Consider the following 19,778-nt stretch of genomic DNA (forward strand, 5'->3'; position numbering starts at 1 on the left):
TCTTCAATCTCATATTTCCTAAAGGTAATCTTTTCTTCTCTTTACTTCCTTTCTTTTTCCCAATTACTTTTGGTGATGTTTAGAAAAAATACTCGAGGTAGAGGTCAAACCAAAGTAGCCAAATCATCACTCCCAGAATTCCCTCCTCTTTCTGTCCCCAAGGTTCCGATGATACTCCCCCAAGCATATCAACTCCCTCGTATGAATGTAATACCACCCAAGATTTAGTAAAATGGGATAATTACTTAATTTGCTTAAAGTGTACTTAAAACCTTAATTTTTCTAAAAAAAAAAAAGAAGTAATTCCCTCGTTATGGAAAATACTTCATTCTTAAGGGTTACTTGAAACCTTACGGGGTATTTAAGAAATTACATGATGTCTGGTTGGGGGGAATGGAATAACACTCCCCCCTCATTCATTGAATAGTAAAGTATTCATTTATTTGGTTGAAAGAACGATTCATTCAATGGAATGATCATTATTTTCCTATTCCTTGTCCTCCCGTAATAGTCATTCTTTGGTATCACCAAATAATGGTTATTCCATGCAACCTTAAATAACAAAACAAAATCTTTTAATATGATTTAATATAAATAATATTTTTAATTTTAGAAAATATAAAAAATATTTTAAATATTTTAATATAAAAATGTTTTTAATATACATTTAAATAGTATTCTTTAATATTAAATTGATGTTAAAATCACATTAAAATATTAAAGGGCATATTTATGATTCGTCTATTTTCTTTTTGCTATCACATATTTATTCCTCTCAACTAAATGCATAAATATTATTACAATACTCATTCTATTTCATCCAACCAAACCATTGTTGTACCTATATAATTTCATTACAACTTTATTTCACTCTGTTAGAATGATTTTTCCATTAGTATAGTGATTCCTTCATTTGGTTAACCGTAAGGTCACATAATGCTATTGCAATTCAATTGGAACAGGGATTCATTGGTAAAGGGCTAGGAATAGGCTATTCAAACTCCACCAAAAATTAAATTATTTTTCCCAAAATATCCTATACAAAATTTAAAAATGGCAAATCTTATTCTTGCCGAAATCATATATCAGAATCAGAGTTAACAATTTTCTTATTTTTTAGAATAAGAGAGAAACACTCTCTAATAGCTTTTGATTAGTGTAAGCCTTGGACCTTCGAATATAAACATGAAAATATAAAAAACTAAGATGGCTAGACGAAAAACAAGGTTGAAATCACTAAGTTATTTTGTAGATCTACGTTTTTCGGAAAGATATATGGAAGGAGATTGAGATGATGTAGTGGGTAAACTTTTGAGTTGTTCTGGGTTAACAAATGGGGTTTTCTGGGTTCCTTCATTTATGAAAAGAAACAGAGTAGATGAAGGAGATCAAACGGCATCCACTTACGGAGAAATAGAGTAGATGAGGGATAGACCTGTCCATGGGCCGGGTTCGGGCTGGGCCATAAAAAATTTCAGCCTGCTTCCTAGGCCCGGGCCCGGCCCGGCCCGAAATATGGGCCTGAGATTTTGTCCAGGCCCGGCCTGGGAAAAGAATATGGGGCCCGAGCCCGGCCCGGCCCGTTTTTAATTAAAATTAATTTTTTTGATAAAATTAAAACTAATTGTTAGTAAAATTATCAAATTATTAATTGTTAATTGTATTAATTGTTGTAACAAAATCTAACATTTGATTAGTTTACATTTTTGTATTATCAAATATTTTTGTAATATCAAATATTTTTGTAAACAAATAAGTTTACATTTTTTTTATCTTAAAACCAACCAATATTAATACATGTATATTTTGTTACATAAAAAATATATATTTTAAAAACTTAAACATAAAATATATATATATTTTAAACATAAAAAACTTAAAACATAAAAAACTTAAACTAGTATATTTTAAACATAAAAATATATATTTAATATATTTTGAATTAAATTTGGACCAGACCAAAAAAATTCACTTGAGGCCCACCCATTTTCTAAACGGGCCTCTTTTTTCCCCAAGCCCATATTTCGAGCCTATATTTTTACTCGAACCCTCCCATATTTCAGGCGGGCCGTCGGGCCGGGCCGGGCCGTCGGGCCCATGGACAGGTCTAATGAGGGAGTGTGAACGACAAAATAAAAAATAAAAATAAAAATGGAGAAATAAGAAGAGGGGGGAATGAAAAGAACCAAAGTTAACAAGGTAATTTATATTTTATATTTTATAAGATTCAGTTATTAATATTTTAATATATTATATCATTAAATATAAATTTAAAAACTTGATTGATGGTAATAATTTTGTATTTTATCAAATAATTTATTTAATTATAAGTGAATAATAATATAAATAAAATATTTTTATCTAAGGGTAAAATTGTGATATTTAATCTATTCTTTATTGATTTATTGAATCATTTGATTTAAGTATGTATTCCTACCCAAAGTGATTACATTTGCATTTTAATGAATTAAAATTTTGAAGAAATCAAAGTAATTTAACCAATTACTTGCACCTCCTATTCTACCATACATATATTTGTTATACTCTGTTGTACCTTAATTCTCATATTCAAGGATAAATATTAGAGGTTATTCAATGATGAACTAAAAATTTGATATGAGATTATACAAAATTAGCCTGGCTTACCATATTTGTTCTGTTGTACCATAATAGTAACTCACCCTATCATATCACATAAAAGATTGGTCTACCATTTCTATATTTGCTTTGGTCTATGATCAACATAAATCAATTTTGAGCTCAATTAAAATGGTGGGACATGAAAAGACTACTGTTTTATGATTTAAAACCAAGTGACTTGACCAATGAACCAAACCAAAAGTCATTTTACCCATATAATTAAATGAAAATTACAATATATATATGGTGCAAATACCCTCATCAAAATTGAAATTATACAAATTGATCCTTTTCAGTTTTGAGAAACAAAGGATATTTTATACTCCTTTTGATTTTAAGAAATATAACCCATTTCCATTTTATTTTCTTCAAAATGAAAACATTGAACAAAACATATTTAATTCAAAATTTTAAAAATTAAAATTAAAATATGTGAAAATTAAAATTATTATTTTCATTAAAATCCTTTGTAAATGTGAAAAGATAAAAAAAATAAGGGTTTTTAACTTTTTAGATAGTATTGGTTAAGAAAAACCGTAAAAACTTTTTCCTTTTTTTTTCTCTAAGCCATTTGTTTCTTATATTTTGTTTTGCTCATTCGCTACACATGTCTTTTTTTTTCAGTTTGCAGATATATTTTGTGGGTATATTTTTTTGTCTTCACAAGTTGTGATAGACAAATGACGGGTGCCTGTCATTCACTAAAACTCCACCGGCCACCAATAGTTTTTCTTGGAAAGTCGATGACTTTCCGTCAACTTCTTAATTTGTTTTTATTTTGAGAGTATTTTAGAATAATAAATGATTTCATATGTCGATTTAGACCCGTGTTATCTTAAGTTTTATATGGTTTTTGTTTATTTTTCTATTATTTAACAAGTCTTCAGTTTTAGAAGTTTTTGTCTGCTCTTGTAGCATGTTTTTTAGTCTTGCTTATGCATGCAACAGTAATTTTATAAGTGATTTTGGAGATGATTTTATTGTCGTTCTCTCTAATTTGGTGAATGCTCAATTCTTTTGTTGATTTTTGCTCGCCACTTTGGACCATCCGGGACTGATTTTCTTATCGTCATTGAATTAATTTACCTTTCAAAAAAACTTTAAGAAAATGTTTGGAAAATCCCTAATATTAGATTTAGTTGTAATTGCTTATAATTATATAATGGCCATATGTTTGGATAACCATTGTAATTGATAGGTCCCACTAAATTGGGTGCAAGTAGAACACTCCAATTACACTTTCTAATTTTTTGAGGGGAGTGACATTGGACTAATTACTCCGTTAATTACACACAAATTTAATTTTAAAAAAATATTTTATACAAGTTATAAATTTTATAATATAAGTATAATCGTGTATGAGTGTTTGTGATGATTATGGTAAAATAAAATTTAAATTATAAATCTAAAATAATATATTATAAAAATAATTTGTGCATTTTATAAAATTATTAACATTTATATTATTTAAATACTAAAAATTCTAAATTTATGGCTAAAAGTTTATTATAAAAATGTTATAAAGTGTTATAATATATTTATTTATATAAAATTATGGCCAAGTATGAATAGAAATTATTTATGTGTTCAAACTATATATTATAAAATAATATACTTATTCATAAAAATATTAGAGTTTTTTTATCATAAATTATTTATAAAAATAACTTTCTAAAGTTATGACAAAAAATATATTATTTATAAAAATTGTTATGAAAGTTTTGAACAATTTATAAAGTATAGTCTTTCTCCAAATTAAGTTTATATAAGTTTTATAATTAAACCTACAAACTATTTGGACAGGTAACCAAATATTTTAAGGTCGATGCTAATTATACAAATAGAAAATGTTTTCTTGCACCATATCGTGAGGGCATGATACCATTTGAGAGCTCACAAATTAACTAAATTAACAGCACCACCTTAGTATAGCATAAGAAAAAAAAGCAAGGTTGGATCGTATTAACATGTTGCATATTTCATAATTTAAACCATAGAGGGAATTAAGACGATTCATACTTCGTAAAGTACATGAAAGAATAAGATCTTCAAATTCAGATGGTAATGAACTCGATCAATAACCAACAGATGATTAAATATTAAAAAAGAATAACTCAACAAGTATACATTGCAACAATTAGATAAAATTTCATATGATGCTTATTTTTTGCTATTTTTATTAGTAATCGTGTTATCAACTACTTTTTAACTAATAATACATATAATGATTTGATTTTGATTTTGTTACTTACTTAGAAACTGTTTTATCATACATTCAAATTTTATCATCATTAATATTTTTAAAAATATAAATTATGTAATTTGTATTGCCAAACATGACATAAAGAATTACGATGTAATTACACTCTGTCAACCAACAACGTCAAAAGAATTACAATTTTTTATAATTACAAATTACTACACAATTACTTTGTGTTGTTCAAATTGATCCTAAATGAATTAACTTTGGTTCAAATATTAAAAAATTCAAAAGAAAAGAAAGATGGGTGTAAATAGGCTGGTGGGCTGAAAAAAAAGAAGCCAACAAATGTAGAGAAAAGAAAAAGGAGGGAGGACATTTTGGTAATTGGAGGCGCAATTTCTTGTCCGGAGAAGTAACAACTGCCCAGGCTTAAGCAAAATGGGGTGTGCTCTGCAATTCTCAAGAGACTCCCCACCAAAAAAAAGTCCAACAAAATTAAACGCTCTCTCTCTCCCATCGGATCCCATATCTGAATTCCCTCAAACAAAACAAAGTTTATGGCTTTTCAAGGGAAGAAACTCATCAACAATCCCGACGGTTTGCTTTTTTTTTTCCTCTTCTTCACCATTTCCTCCTCCTCCTATTACTCTAATATCCCCTCTCAATTTTCTTTTCCAACCATAAACCTACAAACTTAATTTTCTGTTGTTTTCTGTTACACACTTCTCTTCCTTTCTCTATCTCTTCATCTTCTTTTTTTTTTCTTTTTGAAGTTCACGATAGTATTTGCCCGCATTTCCTAATTTCATGTTTACTTGTGTTCGTATTGGGTAATTTTGGATTTTTTTTATTGTTTTTGTGCTTTGCCCTTTGATTATCGTTTACAAAATGGATGATGCATGTAATTTTTGTATATTACTTGAATAGTAGTGTTTTTTTTTTGTTTATTATTTGATTAGTTGTTTTATGTTTCTGTAGTTTCCTTCATTTGGTCTTGAGTAAATGAAAGCTGATAATGAAGCAAGGCTATTTGCTGAAATAGGGAAAACAAACAAGGGTTTAGAAAAGATTCTTATTGTTTCTTTTCCTAGATTTTCTGCGTTAATTACACTTTGTTGGGCTATATCAAGCTATATTTACTCTTTGTTTCTCATTTGCATTACTTTACCATGCTCTTTCCACCAACGATTTGCCAATTCTAGATTTCTTCTTTGTGAAGAAAAACCAATTTTGAGGTTCTTTTGTTATGGTGTTGGCAGATGTGGTGACTGAATTTATTGAGGGTCTTGTGGAAACATATCCCGGACTCCAGTACTTGGATGGTTTCCCGGAGGTGATTTTGTTATCCGCTTTGCTTATGTTTAGTCAGTGAATTAGACTTTATAAACACAAACCGATAACTTGTTTGCTTCCAGGTGAAAGTTGTAATTCGTGCTGATGCTTCAGGTGCAACATATGACAAGGTTGCAGTCATATCAGGTTCGAGCCCTACAAAGCTGCTAACACTTGATATCTGTCTTAGTTTGTTCAAATTGAAATTTAAATTCTATACTTTGTTACCTTTAATACCTTTTAAGCTATGGTGATTTCTAGACAGCATTTAAAGCTGCAGTCACCTTTTGGCTTTTTTGTTTCTACTGATTTTTGCAATCAACTAGTTTAGTTTGCCCTTTGTTAGGTAATTTTGGGATCGAACTTGTAGTTTCCCTCAGCATGTATGCTCATTATTCTGACTGTCCAGAACCAATTATGGATTACTTGCAATGCATCATTGGGCATAAACTTTGAGAGCATGAATGATTCTTTTTTTCCTCGTCTCTACACTTCTCATTGAAATTTATTTTCTTTCCATGTAGCCACATATGCTTTACCTGTATGGGTTTTATTTATGTATATGGATATTCCATGTTACATATTGTTTACTTTTCTACAAGGTTGTATTTAAAAATAAAATAAGTAAAGAAAAGGAATGTGAAAAGGTATACTGGGTTTTTCTGCCTTAGGAAATGATGGTCATGCCAAGTGATATTGGGTCTCTTGGAATCTACGTTGGCTAATAAAATTGTGAAAAATAGTACACTGCTAATTTTATTTAATATAATTTGTGACATAGGAGGTGGAAGTGGGCATGAGCCAGCACATGCTGGATTTGTGGGAGAAGGGATGCTGACGGCTTCCATTTGTGGAGATGTTTTTGCTTCTCCTTCTGTTGATTCAATTTTAGCAGTATGCTTTCTGTTTCCCACCTCTTTTTGGTGGTTTAGAAGGAAATGTATCATCCTGCTAATTATCATTGACATCTTCATGTTTGTGCCTGAAATTAATTCATCAGGGCATTCGAGCTGTTACTGGTCCTATGGGATGCCTTCTGATAGTAATGGTATTTCTCTTTCCTAATTAATCAAGTTATAGGTTTATATGACATCAATTGTTGTATTGGGGGATTTAATGCTATCATGATGTGTGCTTTAAACTTTTCAATGCTTTAGAAGATATCTCTGTTTAATTATCTCCAACCCCACCAACCCTGCCTCAATTAAATAAGGAGGTGAACCGGGGTGGAGATGGTGGTGATTGAAAGAGGTAAGTAAAATGAAAAATCCTTAACAAACTCATTAATGTAAAGGTTAGAAGCATGTTTAATCATGAAGCAACGAGCATACTATGGCTAATATTTCTTTGCTCTAATTCATGGTATAACTTGGATTTGGACAGAATTATACCGGTGATCGTTTGAATTTTGGATTGGCTGCTGAGCAAGCAAGGTCTGAAGGTTATAAAATAGAAGTATGTTTTCATGCTAGACATAATCTCTTGAAAGAACACTTTTATTTCTTTGAATGTCCAAAATTTTGTGAGGGAGAATAAAATCAATATGTGCATACGATTCCTTCTCTTTGCAGATGGTAATTGTTGGAGATGATTGTGCATTACCTCCGCTTCTAGGCATTGCTGGACGAAGAGGCTTGGCAGGAACTATTTTTGTTAATAAGGTTCTTTCTCTCTCTCTCTCTCTCTCTCTCTAGCAAAGTAGCCTTTTCCCCCTTACAAATCTTATTTTCACTAAAATTTTGCAATTGATCCTCTTCCCCTTTGTGGAATGCAGATTGCTGGGGCTGCAGCTGCAGCTGGCCTTTCTCTTGCTGATGTTGCTGCTGAGGCAAAACGTGCATCTCAGATGGTTGGAACTATGGGCGTAGCATTATCTGTTTGCACGTTGCCTGGTCAGGTTACTTCTGATCGCTTGGGCCCAGGAAAGATGGAACTTGGTCTGGGAATTGTGAGTTACTTTATACCTGTGTTTCTGCAAAACCATATGGAATTAGTTCTCTTTTTACTTTTTTGTTTGATCACTTTTAGAGATTAGTTCTATACTCTTAACCTTTGACTCTTGTCTGGCACTGTACTTCTCTTTTTTACCTGATTTGATTCCTACTTCAATACTTATCTTGAGCTAACAATTGTTGTCTTTCAGCATGGGGAACCTGGTGCTGCTGTGGCAGACCTCCAGCCTGTGGACGTGGTGGTTTCTCATGTTCTTAAGCAAATATTATCATCGGTATGTTCTTATTGTGGAGCCAGCCTATCCTTTTTAACCCCCTGCCGTCTTCAAGGAAAACATAATTCGTGCTACATGCATCTCATTCCACCAATGGTTATGGTATCTGATAATGTGTACTATTTTCTTTTGTGAGGAAAGTATCCTTGAATTTTTCTCAAGTATTTCAGTGTGATACTATCATATCTTGTTGTCTGTCTTTTATATATATATTTTTTTATTTTAGTTCTGCTTCTACTTTGGGGGTACAAACATAATGTGCCTAGTATCACTAGCAACTATTTAAGTTTTATTTTCGACTGAAATGATATTTCTTTTAGTTCTATTTTGTCTAATTGAGCCTTCCCCTTTCGATTTTGGCTCATTAAGTCCAATTACTAGTGAACCAAGGCTGGCCGTTCAATCATGCTGATGTGGTAAATATGGCTTAGATCACCATAGACACCATAGAAGACTGCTAAAGAACCATTCAAGACAATTAGAAACTAAAAGGAAAGAAAAAAAAATTGAGATTTCTCTCTGGTTCTTTTCACCATAGCAGCAATACTTATACTTCAAAAGTTATCGCATTTGGGGATTACATTAGGTTCAAATGTTGAAATGTGCTGCTTATGTGGGCCATTGGGCCATTTCTAATATATTTTGAAGAGAACCATGCATCTTTTGAAGATTCAAGGCTGTTGCTATTAATACTTATTAATCAAGATTGTTTTCTGTGGCACATGATCTTTTTGCCTTTTCTATTGTTGTTGACTAAAAAAGGGGCCTTTTAGATTGATAAAATAGCATAACAGATCAATATATAGCCATTAAATGCTTGATCTTCCATTAATACAATAACCTGCCGTGGATCAGCCTTTTCTGCTTTACTCATCGTATCAACCTAGCAACGCTACCTCTTTTCCTTCCTTTACAATGTATTTTTTATCTCAGAACTTTATCATCTTGTTACTTTAAATTTTACTTATGTAATCTTTCAGGAAACTAACTATGTTCCAATTACACGAGGCAATAGAGTGGTACTCATGATTAATGGGTATGTATGTATATTGATTTTCTTTTCTGTTGTTGATTTTTTCCTCTACTTTCCTTTTGGGGGCCAGAGGGTGTTTTCTGATCAGTTTGGTTTCAGGGGTTTGCAATGGCCTGGTGCTTATATTTCACATTCTACCTTTTTAGCTAGAAAATAGACGAGACTTTCATAGCAAATAACCATATTACTTGGTGTTGATACAAAATGATGAGAGTAAGAAGAGGTAGAGAAAAAGGATGAGGATTGACGATTGTGGCCTTAAGCTAGAAATAACAATACAGTGATTGAAGAGTATGGCTTTAGCCATCTAGTGTTGCTTGGGGGAATTTTCTAACCTTAAAATTAACCTATTTTTAGGAATTTATTTTGAAAATAAACCAGTTTTTAGGAAAATGAACTTTGTTTCATTTAAGAGGTCAATTTAGGTTCATTTATTTGATTCAAACTTGATAAGAACTTAAACAAAGGGCTCATCACTAAATTTTACGCTTAAGCTTGATGAATGCTTATATTATCTTCCTAATTGAGCTCTGTTTGCCATATTCATACATCCCTTTGCATTTATGTTCTGTGTTTCTTATTATTTGTCCTAGTCTATTCAACATTTTTATACTTTTGTTGTCATCACTATGATAAAGATCTATTGACTTGTAGCTTGGGTGCCACTCCTGTGATGGAACTAATGATTGCAGCTGGAAAAACTGTCCCTAAGTTACAGCTGGAATTTGGACTTGCTGTTGAAAGAGTGTATACAGGGTCATTTATGACCTCTCTTGATATGGCTGGTTAGTTGTTGATATAAAAGTTCTCTTTGTTGCTACTTGCAAGTATTGTTCATTATCTGTACAATGTTTCTTTCAGGATTTTCAATATCTATAATGAAGGCAGATCAAACTCTGTTGCAACGCCTGGATGCTCCCACTAAGGCTCCACATTGGCCTGTTGGTTCTGCTGGTCTGTCATTGTGTTAGAATATTGATACTTCTTGTTAATGTTTCCTCTTTTTCACTTGTCTATAAAATGCATTAGGAAGAAATTTGTGGAATTAGACATTTTATATTGCATCACATATTGATGATCTAAATTGCATTGTGAACTGAAGAATATACTCTCAACCTCCATATATAACAGTTAACAATTTTATATTGAAAATTTAAATGAAGTTCAAAGGTTATTTTGGGTTCATTGAACCCAAGCTCCTTGTTTTGTTGTAGGTAATCGTCCACCTGCCAAGATTCCTGTTCCATTGCCACCATCTCGTTCAACGAAGAGTGAGGAGGTAAGTTCAGTAATCAATTACTCTATAGAAGAGTAGGAAAGGACAGGCCATTTGTTATAGGAAGGTAAACTAATTAAAGTTTTCATTTAAAGTAAAACTAACATCTCTTTCATCTAGAACCTAGATATTAGGTTTTTTAGCTGCTATCACTAAATCTTCATTCTTTGATGTTACCATTGATAGATATTGACAACGGCTAACCAAATGCACGATATTATACTTGCTAGATAGGTTATGACAATATAATAGCAGTACTACTACCAACAAAGACTACGTAATGACATTATAATAACCACTCATTGTGTACCAAAAATAAAAAGTTTGTTTACTTTGTATGTCCTGTTGTTGAATACAAATTGGCCAAAGGTGACTGCTTGTCCTCGTCCCAGAATAACAAAAAGAAATATGGATTACACTAAGAAGCTACTAGTGTTAGGCTTGTTTTTTCTTCTTCTTCTTTTTTTTTTTTACTTGAAAAGTAAAATAATTTCACAAATAACTGTCAGATGTTTTGTTGTCCATAGAAGGAAAACCAAAATAAAATTAGAAACATAAAAAAAGGAAAATAACAGAAATATACATTGATTAGATGAAATTCAAAGTTGGAACTGGATCCTGTGATTATATTCCTTTTGGTACCTCAATGCATTACATGTGGGTAGTGGGTGGAGGTTGTTAATATCGTTAAATAGACTCTGATGCCTTTATATTTTTTTGAGGACATGACATTATTCATATCCTGTTCGGTATGGGGAAAAAACGGTTTCTTGTTGTGTTTGACTGCTATCTTACTAAATTCATGTTTGTTCCTGGCAGTCATTAAGTCGGCCACTGCAGCTTAGTGAACAGGGCCGCATTCTTGAAGCAGCTATTGAGGCAGCAGTAAATGCAGTAATTGTTATGAGGGACAGTTTGAATGACTGGGATAGCAAAGTTGGTGATGGTGACTGTGGGTCAACAGTAAGTTGTGCACTCGAGCTGTCTGGGTTATCATTTTGCCTTTTGGTTCACAATTTAGTGCATAATATATGTGATTCACCTGCTTTTGCAGATGTACAGCGGTGCAACAGCAATCCTTGATGATATGAAAAAATAGTATGCTCTTTCTCCATTTTTTTTATGTTTCTTTTGTGACTTAATCAAGGGAAATTCTTCTAGCAAAGTAACTGTGGCAATTCTAGGCCAGATTGCCAATATATGTACTTATGCAAGCTGTCTGCCTCCATAGTAATTAGGTTTATGTTTGCTGGATATCTATAGCTTTCTGATGCAGTGCAGAGGTTTTGATGAGTCATTATCTTTAGACGTGTAGGAAGAGGTATATTTATCTTATTTATAGTGCTTTCCAGTAGTATTGAGTGTAATATTTATTTTAAGACTCCTCTTCCAATGTGGAGCTTGTCATGGCCTTTGTATAGATCTTTTTCTTGGTCATACAGCCACTTGATTTCACTTTATTATACACTTCTATTATTGTCATTGCATTGCAAGACCAATCCCATAGATGCAGTTGGTTGAGATGCTTCAAAGACTTGAATGCCCATAACACTGCAGAGGATATTTCTGGTAGGAGATTTTTTAATGTATAAAGTTGTAGTCAAATGGGTTGCTGGAGATTGGAGCATGTAACATGATTTCTTTGTTTGTTATCTCCGGTGTAACTAGTTTTTCCTCCATTATCATTTCTGCAGTAGTTGATTTGCAAGTGTAATGTATTGATTGGTGGCTGACAGCTTTAGATACGTAACTTTTAAAATTTTTAATGTGTAAGAATGTTTTTTTTTTTACCTAAGTGATTATCATTACAAACAAATATTTTCGTTATATCATTGGATCTTACCTGATGAATCATTTTCACCTGTCCCAGTTATCCTCTGAATGATGCTGCAGAAACAGTGAATGAAATTGGATCTTCTGTTAGAAGAGCTATGGGAGGAACAAGTGGAGTCCTGTAATTTATTTGCCTGTTCTCTGCTTGATTTATACTTACTGATATAACTAGAAATATATAACTCTTGATATTCTCTTTGAGCAGATATAATATATTTTCTAAGGCAGCATATGCACGGTTGAAAGCTAACTCAGATTCTACTGTCACAGCAAAGCAATGTGAGATGATGCCCTTCATCTGAGACATTTTTTTTATTTAGACACCTTGTCTCACTGACGCTTTATTTCAGGGGCTGAAGCATTTGAAGCTGCCATTGATGCAGTAAGTAAATATGGTGGGGCTAGTGCTGGTTATCGTACATTACTGGATGCCCTTATTCCTGCATTATCAGTTCTTAAGGAGGTTATATAGATCTACTGCCCTTTTGCTCTTTTTGTTGATGCAGTCCAAGATTTCATACTAATATTTTGTTTTGCAAGCAGAGATTAACTGCTGGTGATGATTCTTCTACTGCTTTTGTTCTTTCATCTGAAGCTGCATTGGCAGGAGCTGAATCAACTAAAGACATGCAGGCTCAGGTTATTTATCATCTTGCCTTCACCTTGTTTGGTGTTTAGGATTTTGATTGCATTTAGCTGTTGTTTCCTTTGGTCGGCTGTCATTGGCTATAAAATTTCATTGAAGTGCTATATCTCAGAGGGATTACTAAAGTAGGAAGCTTTTTCAGATAGCTGCTAATAAACACTAAACATATATTACTTGACGCTGGACAAATGGGATCCTGATGCTTTTGTTGCATCTTTTCAAGATATATACTTTCGCTTCATTGACTCGTAGGCAGGTCAGGTTTTATGGGACCAGTAAGGGTCAGGATTACTGCTACTAAATTAAGTCCAGATTTAGTCTCTGCACTCTTTCTAACATAAACCACAACCCTTGATTTGCAACATAAATATCAATGTTTGAATTAGTCTCTAAACTGCAGTTAAGATAAATACTTGGTGCTTGAATGTATATGTATATGTAAAAATTTATGTGTTAGTGTGGTGTTGGGATGTTGCAGGCGGGGCGGTCAAGCTATGTGTCTGCGGCAATACTTGCAACAGTTCCAGATCCTGGTGCTATGGCGGCAGCTGCCTGGTATAGGGCAGCTGCTTTGGCTGTGAAGGCTAAATATGAAAAAGCCTCCTCATGAACACCCTTGCTTCCATGTTTCAACAATCAACACTGATATACCTTCTTTTTGTGCTTTGCCGGATGATTTTTGTTTGACTAGTTGGCTTTCCGCTTATGCATTTTCTTATACTTTTTCCTTTTGTTTTTTGGGGGTGCATGAAGCTGAGAGAGCCATTTTCATCCATACATATACACATCATTGAATTTTATAACTTTTCCCAAATGTAAACCCTGTTTCTAAATAGAGTTAAATTCAAATTTGTCACGGATCATTAATATTGAGTCGCTTGGATTTTATATTTTCTTATCTCTCTTTTAAATCAGATTTTACCTATTAAAATTTATAAAATTTTCATTGCTATTGAGTTATAATATTTTTCTTAATCGGATATCTAAAATGAAATGTTAAAAATATTAAAAGGTCTATTTTGCTTATTTTCAAATAAGATTTTATACTTTTAGTGTATTTGAGAGCAAAATTTACTCGAAAAGGTTTGAATTTTGAGTTATTTGATATTTTAGTTAACCGAATAAGTAATTCCAGTTACAATTTCAAGTCGAGTTGAATTTTAAAATTTAAATTGAATAATTTAAATAACATATTGGTATAAATATTTTTAGTTTTTGTCAATTTTAAAATGAGTAAATTGATTTTCTCAACAAAAGTAAAAATCAAAATCAAAATAATTTTAAATATTTATAAAATAAATTATATTTTAAAAATGATTTAAAAAATCTAAACAATATATAAAAAACTTAAAATTTTAAAAAAAGTCAAATAATAATTTGGGGACTTAAATAAATAATTAATGATTCAAGTTTATCATACTAAAATATTTTATTTTTTCTCTTATTTTGCTTTAAAAGAGTTTTAAATATATGTTTAACATGAAATTAGTTATATTGTAACAAAATTTTAAGTTGACATGTTTAATTTTTCTAATTTTACTCAATTTGATTTTACTTGGCTTGAATTTCATTCAACTCAATTAACTCGAAAATTTTTCACTTGATTTGATCGAATGCTCACCCTCTACAAATAAATTTTGGCTTAAGGGTGTAAAAAGTCCTCAAAACTTTTTCAAAAAAGGCAATTAAGCCATTGCTTCTTCTTTTTTTTTTTTTGCACTCAATTGTGTACTTGAACATTTAAAATGCATTAAAAAGACCCTCGAATTTTTTCAAAAAAAAATTAAGCCCCCTTTTTTTTGCACTTAATTGGATACTTGAACTGTCAAAATGCATCAAAAATGTCATTTGACTGTTAAAGTTAATTGCTCCTAATTGTTTTCAGTTAAAGCCATCTCGTGTCACAACCACGGCGTGACATGTGGCAAAAAAAATATAAAAAATAAAAATCAATAAAAGTTATAAAAATTATTAAATATTAATAAAAATAAAAATATTTAAATTTTATTAAAATTAGAAAAAAATTATAAAAATCATAAAAATATAAAAAAATTATAAAATTTTATAAAAATCATTAAAATTTTATAAAATGCATCAAGAAGGTCATTGAACCATTAACTTTTAACTGTTGACCGTTAAAGTTAACAATCCTCATTTTTTTTTCCAGTTAAAGCCCTCACGTGTTACAACACAACGTGACATGTAGCGAAAATAATAAAAAAAAGTACGAATCAATAAAATTTATAGAAAAATTATAAAATGCTTCTTTTGGTATAATAATTTTTATATTTTTTTACGAAGTCTTTACATTTTTTTATAATTTCTTACGATTTTATAAATTTTACAATTTTATATTTTATGATTTTTATAAAAATTTACAATTTTTTATAATTTTTATTAAAATTTAATAAATTTATAACTTTTATTGATTTATTTTTTATAATTTTGTTGCCACATGTCACGTCGTGGTTGTGACATGAGATAGCTTTCACTGAAAAAAAATTAGGGGCAGTTAACTTTAACAGTTGACTGTTAATGTTAATGGTCAAAGAGTCTTTTTGATGCATTTTGGTAGTTTAAGTACCTAGTTAAGTACAAAAAAAAAAAGTAATGGCTTAATTTTTTTTTTGAAAAAGTTTGAAGGCTTTTTTGATGCATTTTAAAAGTTCAAGTACTTAATTGAGTGAGAAAAAAAAACACAAAGACTTAATTGTTTTTTCTGAAAAATTTAAAACTTTTATGCCCTTAAACCATAAATTTTATCCTTTGATTTCTATTCAAATATGAAAGGCTAATTTATTTTAAAATAAAAATTGGGTTTATTTACTGTGGTAATTATAGTAAGCCTTTTATAATGGAAACAATGAGAATAAAAATATTATCAACCCTCAAATAAAAATAAATTTTTTAAACCATAGATTTATCATTTATTCTATCTCATTAAAATTTAATTTTTTATTGTTTATTTAAATAAGGATATAAAAATTTTGTAACACTCTAAATTCAAATAGAGTTCAGATTTGGAAAACAAAAACGCTTATGTGATTGTTTTACTTAGTTATTTTTCTATTTTTTTGCTAGAATAGTTTTTTTTTTAGGATGAATAGATGATATGTACTCCAAAGTTATTGGAATCGGACTGAATTGGTCGACCAGGTCAATACACCGATCTAAAGAAAAAAGGTTGAACTGATTGATTTGTGAACTGATGTGGATTGATTGAACTAAATTTTTTTTTATTTTTAATAATTTATTTAATTAAACCAAATCATCTATTGAATTGAAAATCGATTGATTACAAAAAATATAGATGTGCTTTGTTTTATTTTATTTATTTGTTTTTTAAAGAAGTTGTAACTTCGGAGGAGGGTAATCTTTCTTCATATGTTTAATTTTGTCCAAAATTTTAAATGAAAAGAACAACAAATCAAGAAAATTACTAAAATGAGAATTAAAATAAGATTATATCCTTATTTAAAAATAAAAATATAGATGTTAAACCTTTTATTTTGATGAGTAATAAATTTTAATTTAAAACATTAATTTTGATTCAAGAGTTGTAATTGTTTTTATTAAAAATTCTCATAACTTTATTTGTAGATTTTATTTAGATAAGGGGGTTATTTATGTGTAATAAAAGTATAGAGCTTCTATTAATAAGTTACAATAAACGTCGATGATGGCGGTAGAACGGTTAAAAGCAATAAGAAAAGTAAAATAAGAGGAGTTTTAACTCTATCTATTTTAAGGGTTGAGAAACCCTGTTCTAATAAAAGTTAAATAGAAAAATAATAGTTCTATACGGATTCAACTTGTGCTGTACAGATCCCATTATTTTGTCACTGTATTTATTTTTTCAACAAGTTACGAGATTCAGGTCACACAATCTCTAGCAATAATATATTTAAGATATTTTACTATTTAACCAAAAAAAAAAGAATTATCTAATCAAAATATTTAAAAAATTAAAAACAGATGAAAAGAGAATAGGGATAATTTAGGTCTTACTTCCAGTACCCTTCTATATCTTTAGTTGAGAGTTTGGATTCGGTAATTTCATATAAGGGTAGAAAATAGAAATATATGATTTATTTAAACTAGTGCAGGGCACAGCTATATAACAACTTTTAATATATATATTTTACTATTCTTCCTATCCTTTTTATGGTTTATGTTTGAGGTTCATCACTGTAGTTCCTTACAATGTCGTCTATAAACATAGTGGCTGATCCATGGACTAAATTTTGGGGGCTAGTAAAATTTTAAAAATTTTAAGAGTTCAATGAGAATTTTCTTTTGAAAAATTGGGGTCTAATTATAATTTTGTGAGATTAATGAGAATTTTTAAAATTGTAAGAGAGCTTAATTAATTTTAAAAAATTAAAAAGTATAGTAAGAATTTTCAAAATTTGAAAGGCTTAATTAAATTTTTCTAAAACTTCAAAAAAATTCTAAAAATTTTAGGGCTAATAAAACTTTCAAAAATCTTTGATAAAATTTTCAAAATTTTTGAAGGACCAAGGCCTTCTAACTCCTTATAAAGATCCCCTTTGTCCAAGCACTTGTTGGTATAAAAACTTTACATAAAAATAAAATTTTGTATATATAAAATATGCATACGTATTCTTTTAATAATCTCATTATAGATTCTGATCATATCTGTTCTTTTTAGCACAATACCTAAAACTACCCAAACCCCAACCTATAAATAGAAGGATAGTGTGCTTCAGTATTGGTAACAATGTCTATGCCAATCGAATTAATACTCACTCAACAACTCATTAAACACTTTTAACGTAATTATATATTATTTCTCTTAGAATACAAAATTTCATTTTTTTAAATAGTTTTTTTTCAAACATTTTATAATATTTCAAATAGGAAAGTGAATAGTGAATGATGTCCTAAATACATCTATAATCTATTATATATATATATAAAAGCCCGAGTTTGATTTTTTTTAAATCTATGAGAATATCTTGTATTTTCTAAAATATTATTAAATTAAATTTAAAAATAATTATAATATTAAAAGTTTTACAATTACAATCATTTAAAAAGTTTTTAAAACATTTAAAAAAGTTTTTAAACAATTTTTCATTATATTATTTTTTGCTACATATTAATTATAAATTATTATAGTCAATTTATTGACTATTAAGACAATAAAAATAAAAATTGAATAGTGAAGAATTTATTTTACGATATATTAATTTTATTGTTTGTACAAATGCTTTAATGATATGAATTTTTATTAGTATTATATTTGAATTATCAAAATAATTAATATATTTTAATAATATTTATTATTTATTATTTTAAATAATGATTACATAAATATATACTGTAACACATCACACCCTATTCAATTGTCAGATCCGAAATGTGAGATGTCACATTCGTTCCGAAGCAACTACAATTTCATTTCAATATTCAATCATGCAAACAAAAATTGAGTTTTTAAAACTTCTAGTAACATTAATTGTTCAAATCCGGGTACAATTTCATTTCAATATTCAAAAGACAAATCATGCAAAAAAAATTGAGTCTTTAAAACGTCTAATAACATTAATTGTTCAAATCTGGGTTATAAATAGGCTTATGAAAGCTCTTATGAAACTCCGGTAACAAATGAGGAATTAAAATGTAAAAACAACTAATACAAGGGTATTGTCGCGACATTGAAGAATGAGTGTCGTGATACTGAGGGCAGTGGTTTGATGTTGCAACTTCAATAGGGATGATTCACGACCATGAAGATAGTAACTTGATGTCGCGACTTCAATAGGTGAATGTTGCGACATTGAAAGTAGAGGGTTTATTGTTGCGTCTTTAGTAGAGGAATTTCACGACATTGAAGGAATTTCCTAAATTTTTGCATCTTTTGCCTCAACCCAACCAAGTACCATTCCGTTTGATCCAAGTGACCTAAAAATTAAACTTACTACATTATAGGTATTAACACAAACACCAAATTACTACCCTAACATATCAAACACCTATTAATACATGATCACAAGTAAGAAACAAATCAATCACAAGCATAACATGGCCAATTAGGCAAGCAAACCATTAACTCACTAGATGATTACATATACATATCACCAAACCTATATGGTCATGTTCAAAATGTAAACATTTCTTATCATACATACCAAAACGACAATTTAAACCTAAGGACCAACTCAAAAATTAGGTATATGTCATATTCTATAAACATAACAAAATTATACATACTTTGTTGAGTCAAGAGTTGAATTTTGGGTGCTGTTGCACCCCTCAAATCCTTGAAATCTAACGATACCTTTTGCATGAAAATAAACAAAACCGTATGTTGAGCAATAAGGTTAAGTGGTGCTAACATGATTTAAAGCATAAATCAAACATAGAAAAATACCAAATATACATAACATAAAATCCAAATGCTATCTAAGTCATACTTGCATTTCTTGTCTCATGAACCTAATATCACACTTTGTGTTATTTATCATGCCATATACCAACATTTAATTCTTATACCATACATTTCAATTACATGGATCACAAGGATAATTACACTTTCTCATTTCATTCTCAAATCCATTGATT

At 30.1% G+C, this 19,778-nt stretch overlaps 1 protein-coding gene across 1 annotated transcript; it reads left to right on the forward strand.

The window, feature by feature from the left end:
• Positions 1 to 5,269: 5,269 nt before the first annotated feature.
• LOC105794105 (putative 3,4-dihydroxy-2-butanone kinase) lies at positions 5,270 to 14,053 on the forward strand. Its single transcript, XM_012623099.2, has 20 exons — positions 5,270 to 5,440; positions 6,103 to 6,176; positions 6,259 to 6,322; positions 6,957 to 7,069; positions 7,176 to 7,223; positions 7,559 to 7,630; positions 7,747 to 7,836; positions 7,950 to 8,123; positions 8,319 to 8,402; positions 9,383 to 9,438; positions 10,090 to 10,220; positions 10,297 to 10,389; positions 10,650 to 10,714; positions 11,531 to 11,674; positions 11,766 to 11,809; positions 12,582 to 12,665; positions 12,750 to 12,823; positions 12,895 to 13,007; positions 13,088 to 13,183; positions 13,669 to 14,053. Exons 1-20 carry the CDS (start codon positions 5,401 to 5,403, stop codon positions 13,798 to 13,800), a joined length of 1,791 nt encoding a protein of 596 aa, XP_012478553.1. The 5' UTR covers positions 5,270 to 5,400; the 3' UTR covers positions 13,801 to 14,053.
• Positions 14,054 to 19,778: the final 5,725 nt, after the last annotated feature.

This window comes from Gossypium raimondii, chromosome 3 (assembly GCF_025698545.1).
Source record: "Gossypium raimondii isolate GPD5lz chromosome 3, ASM2569854v1, whole genome shotgun sequence".
NCBI classification, from domain to species: domain Eukaryota; kingdom Viridiplantae; phylum Streptophyta; class Magnoliopsida; order Malvales; family Malvaceae; genus Gossypium; species Gossypium raimondii.